Below are 27,958 nucleotides of genomic sequence, written 5' to 3'. Positions count from 1 at the left end.
AACCCAAAATTAGAAATTTATGACTGTCGATACTATCTTTGGATAGTTTATAGTATAGCACATAACTAGGGATGGCTTTGTTGAAAAGACTGAAAAAATACTCATGGAATAAACATGACTGCCATAAACAAAATGCAAGTCTGGCCTATAGATGATAGAGAAAATGGCAATTTTGAGGAAGGAGTGCCTCTAAAGGCTTTTGCATGGAGGCAGCTGAGGTTTTTTCCCCCACATTACTGAAAGACCAAGTAATGTGATTATAATTACTTTAATTCCTAAAACCAGACTTCCACTTAGGTACAGTTACATGTTCCCAAATCATTTTTCTTCTGTCCATCATGCTGGCTTCGATACTCCATGGTCCACTGTAATCTTTTGGTCTTCCCTCTTTATAGTATGACAGCCTGATGTTGCTATCCGTTGAGTAGGTAGACCACCAATTCATAGGTGGCCATCATAATGGCTGTGTTGGGAATCTGTCTCACCAGATGAGTTGTTAGACCACGGTAAAGAGACCCATAACCTTCTTCTTGAACAACCAGAGATAGTGTCTGAAAAAAAGACCTATATTTTGTTCCCTCTTCACGCAGTCTTGTTCTTATGACTTCTGTTTAGGAAAAAAATTAAAGTCATTTTATTTAAACATTAGTGATATCTTTATATATTCCTAATACTGTTACCTTCAAGTATAGGCTTAGGATAAAGAAGGGATTTTTAATGTGTAACTTACTGAACCCAGTCACATTACAACACCACCAAACTTCTAAGATAGCTGGCTAAAGTCATGTATACTCGTTATAAAATGAATATACGTAAAAAACAAGCAGGAAAGATTTTTAAAAAGTGGACTTTACAACGAGAAAAAAGAATTAGTAATCTAATCACAATGTGGTCCACATACCAAGATGAAATTTCATGTAGAAGAGGTAGAAAATGTTAAAAATATAAGCTGCCAGCTAAAAGGCCCTATCTAGGAAGGAACTAAGCAAAAATCATAAAATTTTAAAGCTAAAAAGGATCTTAAAGATTACAGTTAGTCCAATTTTTCATTTTAAAAGGTGAGGGAATGGGACTATTGAGAGGTTTCTGTCAGTTGAGGGGAGAGGAAGGGACCAGAATTCAGAGCTTCCAACCAAAGACTATTCTTTTCACATTCATTATTTCTCAGACTTTTTCAATACACTATTCTTGATAGGCCTGAGAGAAATGGCCTAAAGCCATTTTCACTACGAAATGTTAACACTCAATCTCATGTCCTGCCTTAATAATTCATGCTACTTATACATTCCAACCCAAAATATTGTTTATAACCTGTACTTCTTGTAATACACCATCTCACTTGAAGGGACAGGATACTTAAAACTCCAAACCTCTTTCACCTTAGCAGGCCACCATCCTAATCCTTCCATCAGGAGGCCAGGACCTAAAACAATGCTGCTGACACTATCCTCTTGTGACTTCTTTTAAAGAAGTTAGGACTTCCCTCAGGAAAACCGGGGTAAGCTCAGTCCAACTTGGTTAGAATTGGTTTTATTCACAAATTACATTTTAAAGCAAATATTTCCTAAACCGGTTTCATTTTTCCTGATACAGCTTTAACCACAGAGCCTTAGCTTTACAAAGGTGAATATAAATGTTAATAACGAGTGTGACAAAAGTGAAGCACTTCAATTAAAAACCCAAACCAAAGTAAACCTCAAGCACACCAAAATCAAAGGCTACACTTAGGAAGTCAACAAAGTTACAAAAAACAAAAACAAAAACAACAACAAAAAAACAACCAACCAACAAATAAAACCCCTCATCATGTTGCAGACCAATTTTTAAGTGATTTTCTTAGCTATTTATGAAACAAGCTGATATTGTAAAACTTAAACGCAGAAATAAATCATTTATATATACTTATTCATCAACACGAAATGATGGTACAATCATTTGGTGTTTGGGATTAGAATTCAATTCAAATTTGGGCTCCATCACTGAGTAAACTATGCGACCTCAAGCAAGTTAATTTTAACAATTCTTATTTCCCACTTGAAAATGAAAGCAGTTCTGGTTATATTCTAGCATACCTAGATTTTGCAGCATTTTTATGTAGATTAGCGATAATGTATACAAAGTATCTAGTATACCACCTACATCCACACTTTAAAAAAAATAAAATAAAAACTTGCCCAGTCACCCAACTGCAATCTGACTGACTCCAGGGTAAAATTTGTCCAGAGCTCATGATAAATCACCACCATGGTACTAACAGCATATACTGACCTCTTAAAACTGCTTTACATTACTTATACAGATTAATTCCATTATGAGGAATTCCTAAGAATGGTATTTTGTTATACTGAAATTCAGTAAAATTATAAATGCTCTAATAATAAGGCATCTATTGGTTGGGGTGGGAGAATATTTCTGAATTAATAGAACATTATATAAATTCAACTCCTCTTACCATGTGGATATGCTATACTTGTGGCACAAGTTTTTGAGGTGGCAGCAGCTAGCATCATTCCCACAAAATCTGATGCTTCTTTTACAGACTCTTCATCATTTTCCATTGTAGAAGCAATCTTATATTCCAGGAGTTTTTGCTTAATACTTTCATAAATAACAAAATGGATAACAGTCTCTGATATGCCTGCATATGAAGCGGACATGCCTCTATAAAATCCTCTAAGTCCATCTGTCTGATACACTTTACGAACACATTCAAAAGCACCCATTCTCTTTTCCCCACGATTCCTGAAAAGCAAAACGGAAAAATCTGTTTAATGTAAATAAAGTAGTACAGGTTTTTAAATAAAGTAAATAAAATATAGTAGACATATGCCACTCTACTTAATAAAGAATGATTCTCTTTAATGTATGAAGAAGTGAAATCAGAATTTAAAAATATTCATTTTAGATTTCCTATTCTTTGTCCAAACTTTGTCATATTAGGTGGGTAACATAAAGTAGTTTATTTTACTGAATGCGAAATATACTACACTGAATCTTTAGTTTCACATCCTCATTGAAATTTGTACTGTAGAGATAACGAAATCCTTTATAGTCCAAATATACTGTGACCACAGCTCAAGATAAAAACAAAACAAACAAAAAACACTCAACATTATATTAAATCCAGTTCTAAGTTGAGAAGATTTCTTTTGCATTTAATTACATATAAAAAGAATGATTGAGACGCCCATGATTACAGTACATCACAGAGGCAAAGAACAGGATTAACTGAATTTCTGTGCACCTGAGGGATTCTTCCAACCCCACCTAGTTCTTCCCAAAAAGTGGCCTGGTGAATTTAAGAAAAACTTCCTAATATTCTTTGAAGACAATGGTCATATCTTTATTTCAGTATCCTAGTGAATACAAGAATACAGAGGACCTCTACAGTTCTCAAGTATTTATTGAATATTAGCCCCAAGAAAATGTCCCCTAGTGCTATTTAAAGGCACAGCATCTCTTCTTACGTAAGTATATAATTTTGAGTTTGTAAAAATATGTATTACCTTACACTATGATTCCCTCAACAGAACCCCATCTATAGTGGGTTTAAATGTTACCCATAGGGAAAGAAGTAGAAAATCTACTTATTTATCAATTATGCATAACCTGTTTCTAATGTGACAAAATAAAACCACAACTAAGAAACCTACCTGATAACCTACAGATTCTTCCAAATTTATGAACTAATGATTGTCCTCAACTAATGACACTGAATAATTTCTTAGTTGAGAATAATTCTTGCAACCAACTGAAATTAAGTCTCTGCCATCAGATCTTTTCTTACAAAATTAAAAGAGCTGCAAGTCCCAAAGGGTAACATGCAAATACATCTGCCCTGTTCTTGATATCAGTGTTACAAATTGGCATCTTTAAATAAACATTTCACAACTATCCTAACACCATCCCATTCCCTACTCCCAAGCCTAAGAAACTGTGCTGGCTTGGGTTATAATTATAATAAGTGAAAAAATAATATTAAAGAGTTTAAAGCCATGCTTTTCCTGGATCTCATATAAATCTACCCTAGAATATACTGAAGGATAGCCCTGGTAGTTCATAGTATAATATAGACTGGCATCTTACACTTTCTTAACCTTTGGGTTGTTTTATCTATCATTATCACTTTTCAGATATTTGGCTTCAAGAAATAAAGTTTTGAGTTTTGCCACAATACTTAAGATTTCACTAAAAATTATTCCAGGTGAAAGAAGAATTATACATTTCTTTTCAAGTTTCCAAATAATATACAGTTCAATATGACAGAATGTGGAAAGCAGATATTTAATCAGGCATAACTGTTAATTATTAGATCAGTTTTATTTATAGTCTAAAAGACAGAACACTTCTCAAACCCTAAAATACGAAACACTGTGGAAATTTGTTATACAGTATACTCCAGACTGAAAGACTAAAACAGTTTCAAAACTATTAACATTATTATTATATACCAGATAGGATCATCTCTCGACTTAACAGTATTACCTTTCCCAACCTCTATCCTAAAGGCCAACAGAAGTTGAGATGGTAAAACCCTTAGCTGCTCTGCTTCTGGCTTTCTCTCAGTTCCCAGAACACGTCAAAGGCCCTAAACTTAGGACCTGGGTGGTTTGCACTGACTGTTGCCTCTGCTTAAAATAGGCTCAAAAAGCCATTCCTTGATTATTCTCATTTAAAGTTGGTTCCCACTGTTTCCTGGTATATCTCTAGAATCTAGCAGTGCTCAATACAGATTTACTGAATTAATGAATCTTGCTACCATAGAAGTAGTCGGTGGTAAAAAATGAAGTCTATGAATATATGAGAGCAAAATCCCATGCCAGGACTTATTGTATATAAGGTTACTGAATTTGAGCAACGATCCATAAAGATTCAGCCTAGGCTAGTTGATCATATGGGTTATTGGCTGTTGGGAGGTTGATTATAATCATGTAATCTCTGCTTGGGCTAAGGTTAATATATTCTTCTTTCTTTTTCTTCTATTTAAAAACACAACACATAATACACTTTCTTCCCTTAAGTCTCATATTACCAATTATTATATCATTTTTGCTTTCCATGTTTCAAAAACAAAACAAAAATTCAGCAGCAAAAGAAGAGAAAACGTGGTTAGAGAGCTGGCACTGAAATCTCACTGATATAAATTACAGAAAAAAATTAGTTGAAACCAACTTTAGTTTTGTTTTAATGAAATAACATACCTGGCATCAAGCTGTAATCGAGTCTTTACAAGCCAAATGGGATTGGTTGCTGTGATTGCGGTAAAACCTAAACAAACATGTTTAAAATGAACTCTGGTAAAAATGAATACACTATTAACTTTAAAATTTTAAAAATTATATAAATCTATATTAAAAAATGCATATAAATATTTAAAGTATTAACTGAAGTATGCTTTACACTTTTATTTTACAAATCCATACAAACATGAACATTTGTATTTCCAATCTACATTCTCAAATTCTGATCATAATGACTAAAAGATAATCTTTTAAGAGCAAAATATGACTATATAAAAATATTTCTCCCAACATATGCAGAAAATCCTCTTGGGTACCCTCTATTCTCTAAACTAAATTCAGAAACCCAGTTCTACAAATATAAAAAAACTGTATTCTAGGGCTTTTTAGCATGCAAACTACAATCACTACTTGGGGTCCAATTAACATCACAAATCACTATGCTCGAAATGGATTCTATATGTCAGTATTTACTAATATTTCATCTTAAGCTGACTGTATAACAGAAAGGACTGTTATTTGGCCTTATGAATATATAAACATACATTTAATACTGTTAAAATAATGGTATCACAGAGGTAAGGTTTCTGTTAGGGTTAATAGGACAAATCTATTTTTCATCCTTACTTAAACACATACAAAAACTCAGAAGTTCAAAAAGTTACAAACTGGAACCCCCTCTCACTTTTACAGACACTGAAGAGAGAAACCTAAGGTAGAGGTAGGTCTTGTTTACTTTAAAACTAAAGTACTGTGTTATTATCAATGTCGAAGGATGGTCACCTAAGATGGCTCATTCCAGGTAGTAAATTAAGATCTCTGGAACCGTATGTTTCTAGGCTAGTGCATATCTTTTATTTCTATCTTCCTAGTGTTATAAAAAAATAGCAACATGAAATGCATTCTTGATGATCGAAATTTATGAAGCCCACTTCACCTATATGAAGAAGCAAGGTTTTAATATATTGCTTATGAAAGTTTAAAATCAGCTACCCAAACTTCATAGAACTACTTACATCAAGTTACATTTAATGAATTGGCCTTTAAATTCAATGAAAATTTACATGCAGGAATATCTAAGGATCTTAACTGTTTTAATACTAGCAGGTCAAGCACTTTATTTTTAGAAGGGTGGACTATAACCAGTACATTTAATATTAGTACTTTCAGAAACAAGAATGCTGTGGTACACATTAGGGATAACTTATTTTTTAAGTTAAATATAGTACAGAACCAATCATAAACCTTTCTTGGGTTTCAAAGCTAGTATGGGTATATAACAAATGCAAAATAATTTCACTAAATTGTATACAAAGTGGAATTTAGTCTCACAGGTTCATTTCCTTTCTGTAATATCAGAAAATTAGCTAACCCAAATTTTCCTCCCTTAATTCATCGCTTTAACACTGTAGAAATAGCCAGATGTTTCACAAGGGGTTGCTCAAATTGAAATCTATCAAGCAAGATAAATGGAATAAAAGTTTGATTTCATAACTCCTTTAGTAATTTTGTAATGGTTATTATATTGTCTCCTTTTCACTTAAGTGTTTTTAAAACTACATATTCTAAATATCAGTTCTAAATAATAAAAATTTAAAGTGTTGGACAGGTTGTAAGTAACATTTTTAAATAAAGTTTTTTCATGCATGTATTCTTGGTAAAAGGAAAGAGAAAAATACAAAACTGTCAGATCAATTAAAAAATCAATTTAAAAGTCCAGAAAAGATTTTCTTGCATGGCCTAGTGAGGATAAAGTTATACAGCATTTTCCCCCTTCTCTTGAACCTCATTTTTCTAAGTAAAAAAGTCAAACTAAAGATGTTGAAATTTTATTTTAAGGCAAATATGAACCAGACACCAGTGTTCTGGTGATATCCTAATTTAAGGCTTCTTTATTTTTAAACTTAAATATATGTGTTCGCTACAAGTCTGTGCAGCAATATTAAGGGTTTATTAGTGAAAAGCCACTAAGTGCCAGAAACCAACAAAATACTCTGCATTATTCACAATGGTTTTTATTAATTATTCTGTGGAAATTTTAAGGAAAAAATATTTGTTTTATTAAATTTAGAAAGGCTGAAATTGAGAATTCTTATATCAAACTTAAAAAAAACTGTGCCTAGAAAATCTCAATTTACTATACTTTATTTGAAAAGACAAACATCGAAGTATTTAAAAAATAATTATGTTCTACTTACAAAAATATAAACTTAGAACCCAGGCTTTATTTTAAGCCACAAAATTCCTCAGAGGCTGAAAAAAGCCCATATATGTCAACTTTAAAATATTACAATAAATATTTATAAATATTACTAGAAATAAAATTTCGAAATACCCATAAATCGTAATTTTAATTATTCACTGTACATATTAAACAATGACAAGAAGCAAACAACAGGTATTTCTCACTTAACTAAAATTCATTTCCAGACACTAATTAACCTACAGAACAGAACACATTAAAATTTAGGTGAGATAATGTCATTTTATCCTTATATAACTATTACAGTTGTTTACTTTTGCTTACTATAGTTATTTTGGCTCAACTCTCCCCATAAGCTAACTCTTAATAAAGACACTAGCCTAAATGCCAGCAAACCATTAGGTTAAAAGAATCTAGGCAACATCCCACAGCTTTTAGATATTGATCTTTTACCAATTAAAACTGATCTTTGAATTTTACGCTATACTACATTCTCTTATCGAAGACACTCTGGTAACACTAGACATTATAAGGCTAATAAAATCTAGAAAAATATAATCTATTAATTCAAGAAATGAAACAAGTGGGAAGAAACAAAAATTTATCATTAACTTTGAATTATATATGGTAAGGCAATTTGAAGTTGACAAAAAGCCAAAGCTAAACATATTTCCTTATTTCTTCTAAGAAAAACATACACAAAAGTGCTGGGAATGGTGTCCCTGAAACTTAGAAATTTCTTGTAGTTTTTTATTTTGGTATTTAAATTTTGTGACATTTTGATAATATGCTAATTTATAGTAATATTCTGAGTACCCACATTAAAACGGACTTAGAGGTATACGTAGGATCTACTTGCAGGTTAAGAATTAATGTTACTCCATAGTCAGTTAAAGCAAAGTGGTAGTATATTGGCCACACTGTTAGTAATATGGTTAGTATTTTATTAGAAAGTTTTAAGAAACCTTTAAAATACATTTTTTTAAGTTTTGCTTTATCTAAGACTCCATCTGATAATGTAAACCAATTAAAAAACAGATTAACAGAAATTCTGCTTATATTAAAGTTGCTGAAAATGTCTATTTCATTAAGTGAGTGATACCTGTAGTATTGCATTTTTAGTACTTTTTATTTTAATTAATTTCTTTAATAAGAACAAAGCCCATATAACTTTCTAAGACAAATGTATTAAAACTACTAAAAAAAAAACTAATTAAAACTAAAACAGCTAAGATCCCATATATTCTTTTCCTCCATTTATTTGGAAAGTAATGATAGGTATTAAGATCAATGTTTCTGCAAGATAGTAGAAAAAAGTCAAGTATCAACAGACAAGAGAATAGAAAGCATTCTATTAGACTTTTAAAATGTTACTCTAAGCAAAGAGCTATTTTGTTTTTAAAGTTGTAGGATGGTATGATACTAGTTACAACTATATCTTAAATACTGTTATCAAATTCTTTGCTGGTCAAAGTTATATGGCTAAGCTGAAGACCCCAGGCTGTTATTGCATAATGACTGAAAGGTTAACCCATTCTTCCTTCTAAAAGGAATATTATAAAAGAATTAGAATTAAAGTTTTATAAACTATTCAGATAATGCACACACAAATTCAGGAAATAAAAGTTCATTTCCCGCCTTCTATTAATTCCACAGCTATTATAAATTCCCAGGGGGTGTTTCTTATAACTAGAGTCTGCAAGAGATGCTCAGATCAGTACTCACGAGGTTTAAGTTAGTCCATATTTCTACAGGAAGTGACCTGCGGATGGGGAGCATGAGATGACACGATCTCACTCTTTTCTCGGGAGAAATGTACAGTAAATGCCTAAAATAGACACAGGCTTTTCTGTATCATAACAACAAGCAGTGACCTCATCAGAAACATGTGTACAAAATGAATCCCATTGGGAGGATTTGAGAATATTTACGGTGAGATCTAACTTTTTTGAAAATTTTAAGTTAAAAAAGAAAAAGGAATATCAGTAAGGGCCATAAATTTTTAAAAAAAATGCACCGAGTACTGAAAATTCTGCCATCTGCAGCAGTTTCAGAGTCCAAATACTTACCTAAAAGACCACTTTTGCCTTAAAAAAAATGCTAACCTTGTCAAAGGAGACTCTAAGAAAATATTTGTAGAGGGAATTAAAATATCCCATTTTCCTACCATTATTATCTATCATGACTGGAGTTGAAATCAATTTTCCATTCTTTAATCATCAGCCTACTTAGTAAACTTAAAAAAAAAACCAAAAAACAAACAAAAAAGCCCACCCAGAATATTTGAGGAACTCCGTTTTGTAATTATTTATCATCTTTAAAAAAAAAATAAAGTATATGTTGCTACAGTAGTACCTTTCACCTTTTGCACTATGGCCAGTAATATTGCACATCCATTTTTATGAAATATTTTGGGTTATTTTGTATTTAATTTCTTGTGTTCTACAAAACAAAAAACAGGAAGAATGTTTACACACAAACATAAAACATCTGGTTCAACCATTCATCTGGCTGAATGAGCTGCCATGGACAAACATGATAATAAAAAATATTTTATATACACAAGACAAAATTTCTATTTAATGAGTAAAAATTTAAACTTTAATAAACTTTAAGTCAAATAGAAAACTATATCTTGAAAAATAACAGTGAATGCTAAAAGCAAATAAAACCCACTAGGTATCTAGGAAATATTAACCGATTACATTATGGGTATTTAAAAAAACTTGAGCTGTAACTGTTTGAATATATAAGCCAATAAAAATTCATTCGAAGCCAATCAGAATTCATTTCCTTTAAATCTATAATACTGTATATAAAAGTATGTACATTCCAGATAAAAACTTTTTAAAATTGAGAATTACTATAAAGAAAAAAATTATTTTTTGTACACACATCTGTGTTTAGGTGTATATACAGAGGGATATGCAAGTTCATTTAAACAAATACACACAATACCCTCAACAAAACAAATACTGTCAATTGCTAAGATTTACTTAGTCTGACAAACGTCGTACATAGGAAAGAAAAAAGGCAGGTAAAACATGAAGTGTCAACATCACTTAATTTGATTAAATAGCCTCACAATGGAAAAAAAATTCCAATGTCAAACTTAGAGGTTTACAAACTCTTATAGTAGTCCCTTGAAACACTACAACAAATGAAAATAAGACCCACTTTAAATAAACTATTCTTTTAATTAAAAAAACTTGGTATCTAAACACTCTAGTTCTTATGGATAAAATGCAAAATGCAACTGAACTGAGAGGTTACTTGAAATAAAAATTATGTACAAGGTATGTTATTAAATTCTTTGTGTAATGCTTGATGTGGCAAAATCTTGCAGGCAGTATCACTGTCTATTTTAGTTCAAGATACTAAGGTGACAAGGTTAGCATTTTTTTTTGAACAGCCATTTAAAAAAGGATTTTTCACATGACTGCCTCTAAGCTCTTTGCACCCCCAATTCGTATTTATAAGACCTCTAAATATGATCCTGAAGAAAACCAGAGCAATCTGGTCCAGATTATTTCAAGACTGAAGGAGGCAAAATTCTACCTTAATGAGTCTGCATGGGACCATTCAGTTTCACCAACCATGTAGTTATGTATGAAAACCGCAATGCTAAATGTTAATGCTCATAAACAGTTCAAGTAAGCTCTAAAAGCACAATTCGCAGAAAAAATGTAACTGCAAAGAAATGGAAGAAGTATTTTCAAATTACACAGTAAGTGTACAGTGCAATAATCTCTGAACAAGTATGAAACTATTAATTAACCAAAATTCAAGGAATTCAAGGTTGGGAAATAGTACCAACATAGAAATAAAAAAAAGATAAAGTTAATACTTGTACAACATAAAAAGTGCAAAATAAAAATTCCACTGAAATTCTTTGCAATTGATAAAATATAGTAATAAATTCTGAAGAGATATTCTAATGAAAAAAATGTTCCAGTGGGAATTAAGATATTCTGAAACTCTAAATTTGCAATACTGAATATTTAACTATCCTCAAATGATTGCTCATCTACTTTCTTGATTTTAATTCTTTCAAAAAAGAAAGATTAATATTTTATAATTTTCTGGGGTTAAAAAACAAAACATAAACACTGGTAATCCAGAAATACATTCTTAAAGATCCTAATACAGTGATTATATAGTTTGAAATTAGCTACTAACTTTTACCTTATACCAACTGAAATGTTTGGAGGGAAAATCTGTAAAAAGTACATTAAAAAATAATTCTAGTTGTAACTAGATGATCTCTACGGTACTGAAGAACTCATTCTCAAAATCGAAATATATGTAGAACCACCTACTCATTCTAAGGATTAATAGAGGTTCACATAAATCATATAACTTGCCCAAGATCTCTCCACATCAGTAAATAAAAGTATTTCACTACCTTGATCTTTAAGGTTTTACCTTCCAGCTTTAAAATTTTAATGAGTTAGTCAACAATTACTAAATATAAAAAGCCTTGAAATATTTTGTAAGGTAATATGCTAGACCTTTATTATATATGGCTATTAACCTTTCAAAAATTAGTATTTCAAACTTACACTTAGTTCGTTAAGTATATGGTTCAAATTGATCCACTTTATTTCTAAACAGAAAATGGTTAACAGTTTAAGGCACTCATTAAGCATATAACTGACAATTAATTGGTCAACAGTTGATGAAAGTAGATATAATTTGCTTTACGAAGTCACAGCATAATTTGGAAATGTGAGGTATGGTTACATATGGAATAAATCTCAGAAAACGGTAGACAATTTTGAGAACCAAAGGTCATGGCTTTGTCTAACATGCATAGCAACAAATGATTCCAGAAAGAGACTGGTCAAACCAATCTTCCAGTTTATCTTTAAGGCAGTGCAGAGAGAGCCCCAGGACTGGTAGTTTAAATTCAGAATTATATATACTCTCAATGATGATAAAATTATTCCTGGAAACATTTTATAGCGAGCATGTACAGATAGCCAGTGCCCAAATTTAGAGTGCTATCTAGTGTGATTTACGTGGAATGCCAAACGTATTTTTCAAAATATACACATTATAGTAACTGAATTATCAGTAATACATCACTCACAAAAATGTCAGCATTTGAGCACAGGACAAAATGAATACTTTACCAAGAACTGCCGGCACATTTCAGACAGAAGCCAAAACATGCAGCAAAAAGGGAAAAGGCACTAACAGAAATTGAGGAGAGAAGAGTAAATTACAGCTCCATAACTTATAGTGTAATTATGGTTGGATTCTTAAAACTATCAAAAGTGATCACTAAATATTCAATGAACTACACAAGACAATGTAAATATTATATTACCTGTAGGCTACCCAAAACTCCTAATTACAAAATGCCAACTGAAACAGATTTTACATATACCCCCTGATTAAATTTATGGTACACTAAAAAACAATAAAAACCACATTTGTGGATGCTAAATAATGAAAAGCACATTGTCTTAACTTTACAATGTAAATTAATCATAACTCAGTATTAAGTCTCTAGTTTTCAGAAAATTTTGTTTTTTAATATCACATATTCATACCTGCCATTGCAGCTGAAATCATGTGTACCTGGGTAGAATCAGGATCAAATACACCATTCAACGTTTCCTTGCAGTTTGAATAAGCAGCAAAGTATATTGCTCTACAATAAAGATTTAAACTTTAGTAATAAGCATGTTGCTTAATTCATAAGATTTAAATGACATGTAAATTGATCTTTATAATTTTAGAGCAGAGAAGTCTAAAAATATTGTCTTAGCTACATTCTCATGTAACATCAGGTTAATTTACACTTTTCCCATGAAGGCCCTGTAGTATTTTTTTGTATCAACTCATTAAGAAAAAGACAAACTCAAATGTAAAGCATCCTGAGACACCCCTTTCCCCCATCCCAATACTTTGACAGCAACTAACTATAACAAAAAGTATTTGTATAAAATTTTGAAAACATATTAGTAAAGCTGGAAGGCTTACGTAATGCTAAGACTAAATTAAATACACTTAAAGAAATATGGTATAAGCACTTCCAAATACATATTTGTTTTTGGTGAGAGAAAGTCAGAACTGACCCAACTGATCAAAGTATATGTTAAACAATTCTGAGAGACTGTGGTATATTCTAATTTATACTATACACAGAATAGTTCATAGTATCATTAAACAAACAAAACAATTCCAAAAGAAATCAGCCCCATCAGGTCAGGTGATATTTTCCAATATCTGTAAACATTCCATTCCATTTGTAAATATTTCCCGTTAATTTACTATTACTTTATGCATCCCAACTACCTCCTCATTGTTTAGCTTTCCAGGCACTGAATTAGTTGCTTGCTATATCAAATATCTTGTTACTTCCCAACAATCCTGATTATCTGTTGAATAAGTGACAGAGTAGACAGACAAGTATAAATAGGGAGAATCTCACTGTTGTGTCTTTTTAAATATGTTTAGGAAAGGGGAGGTTAATATAATTAAAAATGAAACATTCTGCTTTACGAAAAAGAAAAAAAATAGAATACATTTAATGATGCCAAATTGTGAAGAGGAATAAACAATGCTTTCCTAGAACTCAATACACTAAAAGGCATCCTAATGACAAAATTGGCAAAGGATATATATATATATGTAATTCACAGAAGAGATATACAAATAATTATAAGGAGGGTGAGACTGCACCAAAAATTAAACAAATATATATTAAAACAATGAAAAATCATATTTGGTCTATTTGACAATTATTACAAGACATGGATAATAGCAAAAATGGGTAATACCTGGTGCAACTAATTCACTATTTCAGAATAAAAATATTGGATGCCTTTTCAGAAGGTAGTTGAGCAATATTCATTAATTTTAAATGTGCATATGCCCTTTTATCCAGAAATTCTACTTTTAGGTAACTATCCTAAAAAAATATATTTAAGTACTCAAAGATAAAGGTATAGGTAAGATCATAAAATCGTTTTCAACAGCAAAAATCTGGAAATAAATCTAAAAGTTTAACAGTAATGGAATGCTTATTAATGATGGGATAGTCATATTATGCAATTTTTAAAAAACTATACATTTTTATGGAAAAGCTTCAAGACAATTGAATGAAATAATTAATATGATTCAATTTATATAAATGATAAGTATACATATTACGCATTTGATGTCCAGAAAAATTAATAGAAGGCTATACATCAAACTATTTATTAATGATGGTTTCTATAGGGAGAAAAGTAAGTGTGTGGTGAATTATGAGAGAGGTGTGGTGTTTGAGGTGTAATGTCAAGCTTTATGCTGTACATTTTTTTCAGTCTTTACAATAAAGATAAAATTTTGGATAATTTTTTTTAAAAAGAGAGAAAGTAGTCCATAAAGAGTTGAAATCCAATAAACAATGAGACATGGATCAGGTATACTGTTTGGGAACAGAGAGCTGGGTATGTATTTTCACTCAGAATGTGAACTCTGCACAGCATTCTATCATGGAAGAAGTCGATCTAAGATAAAAACGTATCAGAGAAAAATGACAAGTTAATGTATTAAGGCCCTTTCGGCTTTTCTAATAGGGAATGAAACCATTTTGTCTGCTTACCTTGTCCCATAAACCAAAAAACAGGGTTAGTTCTAGAAATCCAGATCTCCCCCTTTCTTACTGCTAGTTCCTTTAGTTCATTCTTTGCCTTTTAAACCTGGTGCAAAAACTGTTTCACGATGATCTCACTATGAGTTTCTTTGCACTGTCATATGGTGCAACCTGCCAATCCTTTTAGATGGTTACTGATACCTGTCTGTTTTTTACACCATAGTGCTTTATCCTTACCATCTTGACTTCAGCATCTTCAGCATCTTCCCTATTAAGCCTGAAACAAGAAAGATCGCTACAATTTTGCTTAACTTAATTTTTTTACCTGGAAGGGGCTACCCCCACTAAATTGGGGCCTAATCCTCTAAACAAGGAACGAGGCCCTTCTTTTTCCAAGATCACCCTGCAAGAGAAAAATATTATTTAGAAAGAAATGTCTTTCAAGGTCTGGTATTTTATTTGTACAGCAAACTTAAGAGTCTAAATCTCATATGTTTGTAATATAATATGTTATGCTGCTCTGGTCAGTATTCCTTACTTTTGAAAAGTTGATTTTCTTGACATAGCATAAATTACAGAAGATTGATAACAGATTTATAGTGATAATAAAAAGAATTCCACTTAGATTATTTCCTACAAGTTTTAAAGATATAACAATGTATATTTCTACATTTATTTTCATATCGTCATGCTACTCTCACCTTCAACTGCCTCCATTTTACTGTCTTTACTAGTAAATACAATCCCCAGTTAGTGGAGCCAAATCCTATAGATCAATAGGTCTGATGGAATTCTATTCTAGTACTTCTTGGGAACTGATAAGAATTCACAAAATGTAGACATTATTAAAAAATATATATATATATATAATATAAAAAATAAGATGTTAGGAAAAAAAAGATGTTGGACACACACACTCATACACAAAATTCCAATGAGAAATGTAGTTTCCTCCTAGTATTTGAGGTCCTTTCCTCAAGATTGGACAAGTCTCTAAGTACTGCAGCACTATCTCATCCAATCATTCTAGTGAAATGCTATGACAAAATCTAAAAACTTTTAGGGTACTAAAATGTTTGGTCTGTTATCATTTCTCCCTGTACTCAGCTAACATCTACTATAATGAATACTTACTAAAGACTAAGCAGAGTAAAAAGACAAAAGAGAGGGTGAAGCCTCTGCTACTGAGAAATTTGCTGTCCAGCTGTGAAAATAAGAATTATATTAAAACAAATAACATATTATATTAATAAGCAAATACTATACAAGCTAGATACATATGCAGAGAAAGGAACAGATGCATGTCTAAGTCATGGAAGGCTTTCTGAGGGTGAGTTAAGTTCTGGAGGTGAGGAGAAAGTGATTGAGGAGAATAGGTGTTTTAATTTAGAGTTAATGGACTAGGCCAGTGATTCTCAAGCATCTATTAGAACGATGTCTTGAAAGGCAAATGAGCATAATGGTTAATCAAGGGTCTGAGTTGTGGGGCCAAACTTCTCAATAATGAAGCCGAATTTTGGTAATGAACTAGCTGTGAAAACATAAAATAACTTTTCACCTGTCCTTATTTTCATCAGCAGTAAATAGAGAAAAACAGTACTCTTTTTCAGTTACTGTAAAGAATAAACATATATAAAAAGCTTTAAAAAGTACCTGGCTCACAGTAAACACTTGATAAATCTTAATATGATAATTATTACTGAAGCATTTGTTTAAATGCAGATCCCACCCTCAAAGTATTCCGATTAAATAGATATAGGAGAATGCTCAGCAATTTGCATTTTCACTATGCATCCAGATGACTGATACAGGCGATAATACAGGCTCACTTCTCCCACCCCCCCACCTATAGCACCTGGTATTCCTAGGTGGTCTCCCATCCAAGTACTAACCAGGCCCGACCCTGCTTAGCTTCCTCTCGATCAGATGAGATTGGGCACGTTCAGGGTGGCATGGCTGTAGACCAGAACTACTTTTGATAAAACTAGATTAGACAGAAGCAAAGTTAAGAATGACAAAAGCACATTTTGAAGATTCAGTGTTTGTCAGCTATTTCTATGTTATAAATTCTTTTGATAAATTAAGGAAGGTAAGTGTCCTTTAAAGAAAAAATACATATTTGCAAACACTCACAGTTTTGCATACAATTTCAACTTAGAGACCCCTTGAAGATCATCTGAGCCACCTAAGAAACTAAGAGCCCAGGGGAGATTCCTAAAGTTCCTGGTTCTGAAGCCATGAAAAACTTCAAACCCAGTAGGATGGTTATAATCAGAAAGAAAGACAGTAAAACAAGGGCTGGTGAAGATGTGCAGAAATTTATAGCCATTTTGGTCAACAGCTTGGCAGTTCCTCAAAATGTTAAACATAAATTTACCATATGACTCAGCAATTTCATTCCCAGTACATCCCCAAGAGAAATGAGAACATATATCCCTATAGTGGCATTATTCATAATAGACAAAAAGTGGAAACCCAAATATCCATCAGCTGCTGAGTAGATAAAATGAAATACTTGACAATAAAGATACTTGTTACAACATGGATGACCCCTGAAAATATGTAAAGTGAAAGAAATCAGTCACAAAAAAAACTACATATTATATAATTGCATTTGTATAAAATGTCCAGACTAGGCAAACCTATAGTGACAAAAAGTACATTAGTAGTTGCCTAGGGCTGAGGGGGAGGGTTAGAGGAAAGGGAGAAAATGAGGCGTCATTGCTAACAGGTAAGGGTTTCTTTTTGTGGTGATACTGAAAATGTTCTAAATTTAGAATGTGGTGATGGTTACAACTCTGTGAATATATTAAATTGTACACTTTAAAAGGGTGAATATTATGGTATGTGAATTATATTTCAATAAGGAAGTTGGAAAGCAAAAAAAAAGAAAAAGGCAGCAGCAGTAGCCTGAAGCAGACTGATCAGGACAGAGTTCCTGCGAGGGAAATAATGGAAATGAGTGAAAACATGCTCGAGCAAGAGAATGCAGAGTGGGAAGTCATCTGTATACTGATGGGAGGTGAAACACGTTAGATTGACTCATGTAAGAGGGCCTGAACAACCGAAAAATTAAAGCTGAACTCAGAGGGTCCTACAGTTCCTCTGAGGAAAGTCAGAGAAGGCAAAGCTATTAAAAATGAAATAAAAAATATAGTATTGTTATAAAAGACAAAGGAAGAACTTTAAGGAGAGGTAATCAGTGGTAATAAATGTCAAATCGTGATATTAAAATACTCTATTAATAATCAGGTAGATTTATATATAACTATTTTAATTCAAAATTGTTAAAATTTTATTCTACCTATTCATGTACTTAGGTTAAGTTTCAAAAAGCAAAGGCTGATGAAATCTTTTGGTAGAGAAGGTAAACACACAGTATGAGTTTATTTGCTACTACAAAATAAACACTTGTGAACTAAGTTCAAACAGATTATGTTCCAAATGAGCTGATAAGGCAGACACACAAGGCATTCAGTTACATACCTAAGTGTAAACATGTAAAACCTAATTTTAATAGTTTTTAAATTCAAATCCAATTTGTAACATAAAAAAGTATGGTAAAATGTAAAAACAAATCTTTTTCAAACCATCAAGAGATGTCAAACAAACACTGAATTGCGTTTTAAAATCAGCAGAACTCTGCTTTAATGATCAGTTATGTTTATGTTATATAAAAATCACACACTGCTATTAACTGGATGTACTTATTTGTGTGAATACTTGGAAAATGAAAAACACACACATAGTTAACATTTAACACAAGAATCTATGACTAATTCAAAAGAAAATATAGATAATAGCTTTAGAAAATAAATCCATTGGATAAATGTAAAAAATATTCCAAATACATGATTTGGAAATATTACATTTTATCTAACTAACAGTTCCTCTCCATTAGAATTATGGTTTCTAATGACTATAATTCACAGTAACTGTCATTAAGTTTATAAAAAAAAACTTTAAAAAAATGGCAGAATATAAATAAATATGTGGGCATCATTACGGTAAACGAACTAAAAAAAATTCATAAACTGTGCTCTCACTTTAGGCAATGGAGAGGTCCAGGAGACACTACTCGGTTGACACTGGCTCCAGCCATGGTGTTCAGCTGAACTTCAGAGATATAAAGTGTCAGAGAAGATGACTGCAGTCGCGTTTTTACAACTTCCAGGGGACATGTCAGAATAGCTCCCACTGTACCACCACATCTACAAAAAAATGAACAAAACTTATCTATTTAATTCATCAGTTAGTACACATACGCAAGCTGTAAAACAGGCGGGCAACTGGGCTTTGCCAAGGTACTAAAATCTAACATTTTTTATTTCAGAAGACTAAATAATTTTCTAAATGTTTCATTTATTTGACTGTATATAAACACCTTTGGCAGCTAGAAAGAACAGAGCTTAATTCTCACAAAAATTAGCCAAAGAAGATAAAACAATTTCAAGAAATTTTCTATCTTGTACCCTTTCTTACACAGCTACTAAAGGATGTGTTCCACAAGAGAGTAAACTAGAAAAGAGGGACTATATCAAATCATTATGTTGTACACCTAAAACTAATACAATGTCGTATGTCAATGATATCTCAACAAAATGGGGTAAAAAGAGGGAACTGAATGCAGAAACAGAATAACAATCAAGGAAAGGGAGGAGGAGCCCCAAGATGATAGTCAAATGTCAGGCCCAGAAAATAACTAGTCCAGACAGCCATAGGATGACAGAGTTCAAAGAGATAAAGAACTCCAGGAAAAAAAGACTGATAAGACACATATATTTGACCACATGAAAATAAATATTCAAGTATAAGTACTCACATAACTAAGCAAATATTTTAGAATATGGGGCAATTATTAACTCCAGGGAGAGAAAATGAAGTTATTCAAGAAAGAAAAGGTCAACATATAACTTAGTTGTTTTATCAACAATTTTTATATTGTCATAGTAAGTTAAGCATTAACTACTGATTTAACAAAAAATTGTGATGTAACTAACTATATATTGAGAGGATGAAAAGAATGGGGAAACAGGGAGCGTTATAACTAAATCCTCTTCTACCAGAAAAGAAAGTATGAAGAAAACTCCAAAGGAAACAGCTGAGACTTAACAGGAGTTCCTCCTAGGAAGAAGATGTAGGGGAGAACCAGGAAATGTTTTTTTAATCTTTCAGCAGCTTTTTTTTTTTTACCTTTTGCATACATTTTTTATTTTTAATTAATTTCTCAAAATTTAGCAGTTATTTTTAACTTTTAAAAACAGCAGGGGTTTTTAACTGGAGAATGTGCTTAATGTTTCTGGGACCCACTGGACCCTATAAAGAATGTGCATAGTGTGCAAATGTGTCTTTGACTCAGAACTTTAAAATAAATCCAGAATCTTGACCACTTCTCACCACTTCCACCCTGGTTTAAGCCACTATGTCTTTTTTATTATTAAATTTATTGAGGTAACATTAGTTAATAACATTATACAATTTTCAGGCATATAAGATAATTCAAATCTGTATACTCTATTGTTTGTAAATCACTGTATAATGAGATCACTGCATTAACCTTCTAATAAGTGTCTGTCTCCCTGATTCTATCCCTTGCCCCACCCCCTCCAATCTATCTTCAAAACAGTAGTCAGAGTGGTTTGAGGTATTTTTATAGGCTGGTCAATTTAGTGTAAGGTTAAAGAATTGTGCTATTTAATAGCCGGGAGGCCAAGAACAATGCATTTTCAGTTTCACAATTAAATGATGTGAGGACAACTAAATATATTAAATATATACTACTATCTCATTTATGAATCTATAAGATGTGGCAGCACAATTATTTTCTTAAGCCGAGCAAGTCATAAAACAATCAATGGAAAACATTAGAAATTATTTTTTAAAAATTCTATATAAAAATCTTAATATTTAAAATTTTGATCTTGCTCCACTCCCCCTGCAAAGGAAGTTCCTTAGCAATAAATACTGATTTAAATATTTATTATTTATAATAAGTGAATTCAGCACAAATGTTAATTTGCATAGCCAATATAACAGTTTAAAAATTGAGCGTGAGAGAATGTACTGAGGCTGTGAAGAATGCATGATCAAAGAAAGGGAAGAATCTGGAATCCAGAAGGTCTTGTGGAAGATCCTACCATTTACAACAACAAAGATGTTATGCTAAGTGAAATAAGCCAGACACAGAAAGAAAAAAATTGCATGATCTCACTTCTATGGGAAATCTTAAAAAGCTGAATACGTAGAAGCAGAGAGGAGAAGGGTGGTTGCCATGAGTGAGGAGGCGGCAGAAGTGGGGAGGTGCTGGCCAAAGGGTACAACACTGCAGTTATGTAAGATGAATAAATCTAAAGTTCTAATGTATAGCATAATGACTATAACTAATAATATTGTACTGAATGCTAGAAATTTATAAAAGTAGATTTTGGGTTCTCCCATCACAAAAAAAGGGTAACTATGTGAGATGATATGCAATATAGTAATCACTATATATACCATGATGTATACCTTAAAAATATACAATATTTTAAAGGCCAAGGAAGAAGCTCCTATAATTATCTAGGTATGAGGTATTGAAGGCTAACAATCATCAGTTGGACCAAAAAAAGGGATAGAGGCTTTCTGATATTCAACTGTCAAGTCTCACTGTTTCTACATTCTAAATTTCCTTTCATACTTCCCCTCACGATCCCCACTACAAATGCTTTAAAGCAGGACCTCATTTTATTTCTTGCCTCCTAACTGGTCCTGGGTCCCTCTGATCCAGTGATACAGTCAATGAGTTAAGATCAGTTGCAAGGTGTCACTAATAATAAAGACTAAGTTGGATGCTTTATTATTAAAATAAAATGTTATAATTAGAAGTTGCTTGCTCCTTTGCTTTAAATGCTTTGATTAGCAAAGAATTCCAAGGAGAGAACAGCCAAGTTTGATAGCAGAAGAACAAAGAAGTTCATTATCCTGTAATATCAAAAATCTAGAAGGAACAGTTTCTAGGGTTAGAAATTTAATAAAACTGTTAAATGCCATCGAACCCTTGGTATATTCAGGTTTGAGCACCTAAACTATATATTCTTGAGTGAAACTACTTGGATCGATGCTCATTTTAAAGTTTTATATGCAAATGTCACATATTTTGAAGATATAAGACCAAGGTTGTTTGGTGGGTCAGGTAATCATACAACTATGCACTGATTTAAATAATAAAATTTAAATAATATTTAAGAATTGTCTAAAAATGTTGGCATGCCAAACGTTCTAACTACTTAAGGGCCTATGGATTCCTTGAGTAAAGAAGTGGCTAAAAGCTACTTAGAATGAAGGATTTGTTTTTTTTTTTTTGTTTTGAAACTATGCAAAATGAAACCAAGAGTCTGGTTAGAACAAAACAAAACAAACAAAACAAAATTCGTGCAAATAGGTCTTATATGGAAGAGAAGGCCTCTGGGGACCCCAAGGTGCTCTCCCCAACCCATGTTATAGCAACATAGGAATGAATCAGAAGTTTGGAGGGGTGGGGTGATGAAGAGGATAAGAAAGGAGAAATTGATCACAAAGTAAGTATGAATAGCAAGTAGATCACTTTCAGCCATATTGCCAAGAGTCATCAATCCCTAGGTCAGGTGCACAAACGCAAAACCCTATCAGCAGGATAGCCTCAAGCTTTGGAACAGTTTCCTTGGCTTTAAAGGACTTCTGCTCACTACACCAGCAAAGAACTCAAGGCACTCCAAGATTCTGCTAAGGAAAGGGTGGGTCATGGAAAAGAACTACGATTCCAAGACATATACCCTTCATTTTAACCTTCCGAGCATGTATGGAGCAAGACACTCATTTTTAACACGCAAGGTAATTTATAAATGGACAAAATCTATTCTGATTGGGTGCACAACACCAGTGTGTGTATATGTGCATGTACACATACATGTATATATATACACTAGGTACTTTAGTCACATATTTTTGTTAACTTTAAGCAAACCTATTTTGTTAGACAACTGCAAAGCACATAGGTTGAACTATTTTCTCATTTTTCTGCTTGCAGGTAATTTCCTAATTAGGATGTTAGTCAAATTAAGAAATGCCACTAGGAAGAGATTAAAATGTTAGCCAAGGAGTTTTTCAATCTCGAAACTTGTAGCCTGTCTCTAAAATTCTATAAAAACCACTTAAGAAGTCTTACCAAAATTCTCTGATAGTATATCTATAGAGGTATTTTCTCTTAAGCTTTAATGTTTGGGCAAGAAACAACTCAAGTTCTTGAAATAGTGCATGAAAGACATACTCTATATACTTGACAGATGAACTTATGAGAAGTCAGATAAAGAGTGGTTGAAAGTAATTTTGGAGGATACAGGTAGTGTTTCTGATGCAGAGGAAAAATAAAAAGCTAGGCGTTTTGAATGGTAAGGCAAAATCAAAAACACCAACAATATTGAAAAAAAGAAAATGTAACCAACAACTAGATAAACAAGGAAACACAGAAGGAAGCCATATCATACAGTCCAAGATGTAGTTATACAGTCTTCACTTTCAGGAAAAATAAGATGTCAGACTGAGGACCAAAATTCACTATAGAAACAAGATATGCTCAGGGGATGTGGTAGTTTTAGTAAAGGTAAAATTCCTCCACAAACTACTACTTTGTTTCTTTGCTCCCCACACAGCAAATCTCAAATTTATGTCATCTCTAATTTCTCTCCCACTCCAATAAGACCTTTACGCCCTGCTTTGCTTTGAAAAAGTTAATGAAGGTCATCAAAGGTCTGATTGTTAAATTCAATGTTTAACAGCTCTCGGACATCATCTTAAGTAACAGTAACATGACAGCTGATCACCCACTCTTTTCTAAATACTGTATATTCACTTCATTTCACTTTCAGAATACATTTTCTTGGTCACTCTTTCTAAGTCTACTTTGCTGGTTCTTTCTTTCCCCTTGATCTCTTTTGCTGAAATCTCTACTTTTTCTAAATCTACTTTTCCTGGTTCTTCCTTTTCTTTTGATCTCTTTTGCTGGGAGTCTCCAGAGGTCAATCTTTGGTCCTTTCTTCTCTATATTCACTCCCTTAGTGATCTCATCTAGGATCCCAGCACCATCTATGTTCTAATAACTACTAAAGGTTTATCTCTAGTCCAGACTGCTTCCTCTCCTGTACTCCAGACTAATATTCAACCAACTATAAACAACTGGCTTCTTGACCTCTTCGCAAACATCCCATGTTTAAAACGTAACTACTGAACTTTCCCTGCCCCGACCCTGTTCTATGCAACCATTCTCCACCTCAGTTAACAGCAACTCTAGCCTTTCAGATGCCCCAACTAAAAACCGTGGAGTTATTTTTGACTCTTCTTTCCTTTACACTCTACATCCATCACAACCTACTATGAACAAGCATTATCTTTCATTTTGATTACTGCTATAGCCAAATCATGCCCTTACTTCTGTCCTTGCCCTACGTATAGTCTATTCTAAACATGGTGACGGATGACGGAAGGAAGCCTTGTAAACTCCTACAATGACTTCTCCCATTTCAGAAAAAGCTGAAGTACTTTAATGTCCTAAGAAGGCTTTGCTATTCTGCCTGTACTTGCCTCATTACTGTGCTCCTACCCTAGGATCTTTTCATTGCCTGTTCTTTCTGAAGTTAACTCTCCAACCAGGTCTTTGCTCAAGTCACCTTTGTAATTGACTCGTATCATCCCCCTATTTAGAATTACACTGCACTCTCACTATTCTTCTTTATTCTGATTTTTCATTTCTTCCATAGCGCTGAATATCTTCTAATTAATGGTATAATTCAACTCCTTTTGTGGGAATATTCAATATTACATTAAAACTGACAAGTGGTCGGTACTTAAAGTTTAGTTGCAATATGGAATCTGAACTATACCAATAAACTTTCCACGCTGTTACATTAAAATCCATTGGTCTGTCTTTCATTCTGAACCCTTTACTCTATATCATGCACTGGTCATTTAGTTTACTGGGTTATACAGATCTTCTCACTGTTGATACATTTTATTATATACCACAAAAAAATTATTACTTCCGGTCATTCAAAGATTTCAACAATTCTAATTTTTGCTTGAAAACTCAAATTTTATCATATGGCAAAAATGTTCAGTGGTTTTCCTTGAAGCAACATTTCCTTCATTTTTTAAGAAAATGTCTGCCAAATAGTCAAGTCTGAATAGTCAGTCCATCGATTATTGTTTCAAGAAAGAAAGGTTCTCATGAAAAAAGGCTAATTCAGTTTGAGACTGAAACAACTACAGAACTACTTTGGTATGCAAAAGTACTTTATCCATATTTCTCATTTTGTCACAGAATATGAAATAAAGATGAGTACTAACAGGTCAAGATTTAGTCAAATTGATAATTTTACTACTTTAAGAGCATTTGTAAGTGAAACTGGTTTTTTTAAATTCCAAGTGCCAATGACTACTAGTATAATCTGGTTACACTGCCCTGATACACGCTAGATAGCTAAGGCATCAACGGTTTTACCCACAGTTGCTTTTGCACCATCAGTACAAATGTCAAAGCAGTGAGAAAGCAAATAATGTCCTTAGTATTTTTATGAAAACAGCTCTAACCTCTTAGACCACCAAAAGGGTCTTGGGAACTCCCAGAGGTCCATGACCCACACGACTCTACTACGCTAATCTACTTACAGGATAATAGTTTCAGAATATTCTACGTTGAGATAAGCAAACTTCTCTTAGCCTTGTAATCTATTGGTAAGAATGAAAAAAATGCTCTTTTACAAGAGTAAAAAAGGAAAATAAAAGGTGGTAAAAAACTATTGAAATAAGGCTAATAAAAATATAGACAGAAGTGAAAATAAACATTAATTGTACTTTTAAGTATTCTACTTCTGCCCTGATTTTACAACGAAGTGAAGTAATTTAACAAATGTCATTATTAATTTAACAAATATCTTTATAACCAAATTTCTGCCGGATCCAAGTGTAGGAGTTTTGCATTAAATTAATAAATGAATGCATAGGTTAATTAATTCCATGATAACAGAATAAACAGTTTAGATCAACAGTCTCCAACCTTTTTGGCTCCAGGGGCTGGTGTTCCTATGAAAATCTATCTAATGCCTAATGATCTGAGATGGAGCTGAGGTGGTGATGCTAGCACTGGGGAGTGTCTGCAAATACAGATTAAGCTTCGCTAACTCCCTGCCGCTCACCTCTCGCTGTGCGGCCCGGTACCTAACAGTCCAAGGCCTAGGGGATGGGGACCCCTGTTTAAATAATCTGATATTACTTACTACAGGTATTAAGTTCTCAGTGAGTTACACAGGAAAAAAATTCATCTACTTAAGTATCGGCAATGTGGAAAACAAACTTTACTTAAACTAGGTCTCACTGATTAAAAAAAAATTTTTTTTGTCAGAACTGTCGTTGGCTCATAATTGGTGTGCAATGTTAAATGAATGTGCCAACCCAACGAAAATAATGCTATCACTGGCAACAGAGTCCATATGTCCAACTCAAATCAAGACACTGACTAGAACTGCATATATATTACTTAATACTCTTAAAAATGTCGATTTAAAAACACACACTATGGCCAAAGGAGATACAATTTTATATGGTCATATAAGCAGCAAAGAGCCTCAGCATAATTCGCCGTTGCCATTTTTGAGAAGACACTTCGTGATCCTACAGATAAAAACTCCTAAACTTAAAAATTGCTGATTCTCCAAATAATTTTTAAGGAACAATCCTGAAAAAGAGACTAAACTGGCTCAACAAAGTGTCTGTAGCATTCAGCCTGGCAACCTAAGACTTTAGGCTTGGTCCTATCCTTGTACATACATTGACTACAGCCAAAGCATTTGACCTCTCCTTACCCCACTTTCTCCTTTAAGCAAAGGAAAAGCAGGGGGTGCGGCAGAGGGTTCCTTTTCATGAAAAGAATCTGACCTCAATGGCACTGCCACTTTGCACCGCATCTCGCAACCTAGAAAAGCTTGGGAAAGAAATTTTCCAACAGCTGCTGCAGGAGAGAGAAAACCTAAGCCTACCTGGTGCCGGAAGCCCCCCGAGGAACCTACTAGGCAGAGCAAGGCCCGGAAATCAGCTGCCCGAGTCCGCGGTGGGGCCCAAGCGACGTGAGGAGGCCCCGTAGCCCGCACGGGGAGAAGGAAAGAAGGCGGCCCTGGCGCCCATTTTGTCCTCGGCCTCCGCACTTCCCGCCCCGTCGCACCCTGGGTCAAGCAACCTACGAGAGGCTGCGGCCATACTCCTTCCCGCGGGCCCGCATCTCGGGTACCCGCTAGGCCGCGTTGGGCCCAGGGGCCCGCGTTAACTCCAGCCTCGCAAATCTGGCCACGGCCTCGCTCCGTCTCCGCAGGCCCAAAGCCTTACGTTTCTCCCCGCCTGGGCCTCAGCCCCCTCACCTCCTCCATCCTCCAGGGCCCAACACCCGCCCCCCCGCCTGGACCTCACCCCTAACTCCGCGGACCCCTGATTGTCCTCGGGCCTTGCTGCACCTTCACCCTCTCCCCGCGTCCCAGTCCACGGCTTTCGGCCTCAGTCCAGCCCCCTCAGCCCCAGTCCGCACGCCCCGCCTGGACCGTACCCCCCAGCAAACAGATGCACCAGCGTGTCCCTCTGGCTCATTCTCTCTCCCGCATGTCCTCCGGGAGCTGAGGCTGGACGCAGATCCGACCGCCCGTGACAGCCGGCGGCTTCGGTCCTGGACTGAAGCCCCACAGCGCCCCGGGGATGTCGAGGGGAGCTGGCGGAGACGCGGCTGCACAAGGTACCCGGCTGTGCCCTCCCGGCGGCGTGCAGCCGCGCCGCCTCCCGCTCCAGCTCCGCGCACACGGCCAAAGCCCGAGAGCGGGGCGAGAGCGGTGGGCGGGTGGGTGCGGGGGCGTGAATATTTGGATGCCCTACCCC

The 27,958-nt window shown here is 34.0% G+C and overlaps 1 protein-coding gene and 1 pseudogene across 2 annotated transcripts; both read right to left on the bottom strand.

The window, feature by feature from the left end:
- Positions 1-202: 202 nt before the first annotated feature.
- SLC25A36 (solute carrier family 25 member 36) lies at positions 203-27,915 on the bottom strand. 2 transcript variants are annotated; one of them, XM_039837306.1, is made up of 7 exons: positions 27,636-27,915; positions 19,081-19,245; positions 15,360-15,437; positions 13,002-13,102; positions 5,202-5,268; positions 2,453-2,742; positions 203-607 (listed from the first exon to the last, which is right to left on the bottom strand). In XM_039837306.1, exons 1-7 carry the CDS (start codon positions 27,674-27,676, stop codon positions 414-416), a joined length of 936 nt encoding a protein of 311 aa, XP_039693240.1. In that variant the 5' UTR covers positions 27,677-27,915; the 3' UTR covers positions 203-413. The 2 variants fall into 2 exon arrangements, with proteins under 2 accessions (XP_039693240.1, XP_039693241.1); XM_039837307.1 differs by lacking the exon at positions 19,081-19,245.
- On the bottom strand, positions 16,878-16,998 carry LOC120582570 (uncharacterized; annotated as a pseudogene).
- Positions 27,916-27,958: the final 43 nt, after the last annotated feature.

Source organism: Pteropus medius, unplaced genomic scaffold (assembly GCF_902729225.1).
Source record: "Pteropus medius unplaced genomic scaffold, Ma_sr-lr_union100, whole genome shotgun sequence".
In the NCBI taxonomy this organism is placed as follows: Eukaryota; Metazoa; Chordata; class Mammalia; order Chiroptera; family Pteropodidae; genus Pteropus; species Pteropus medius.
Note: the sequence above shows the minus strand (reverse complement) of the source record. Positions and strands in the feature narration are given on the sequence as shown.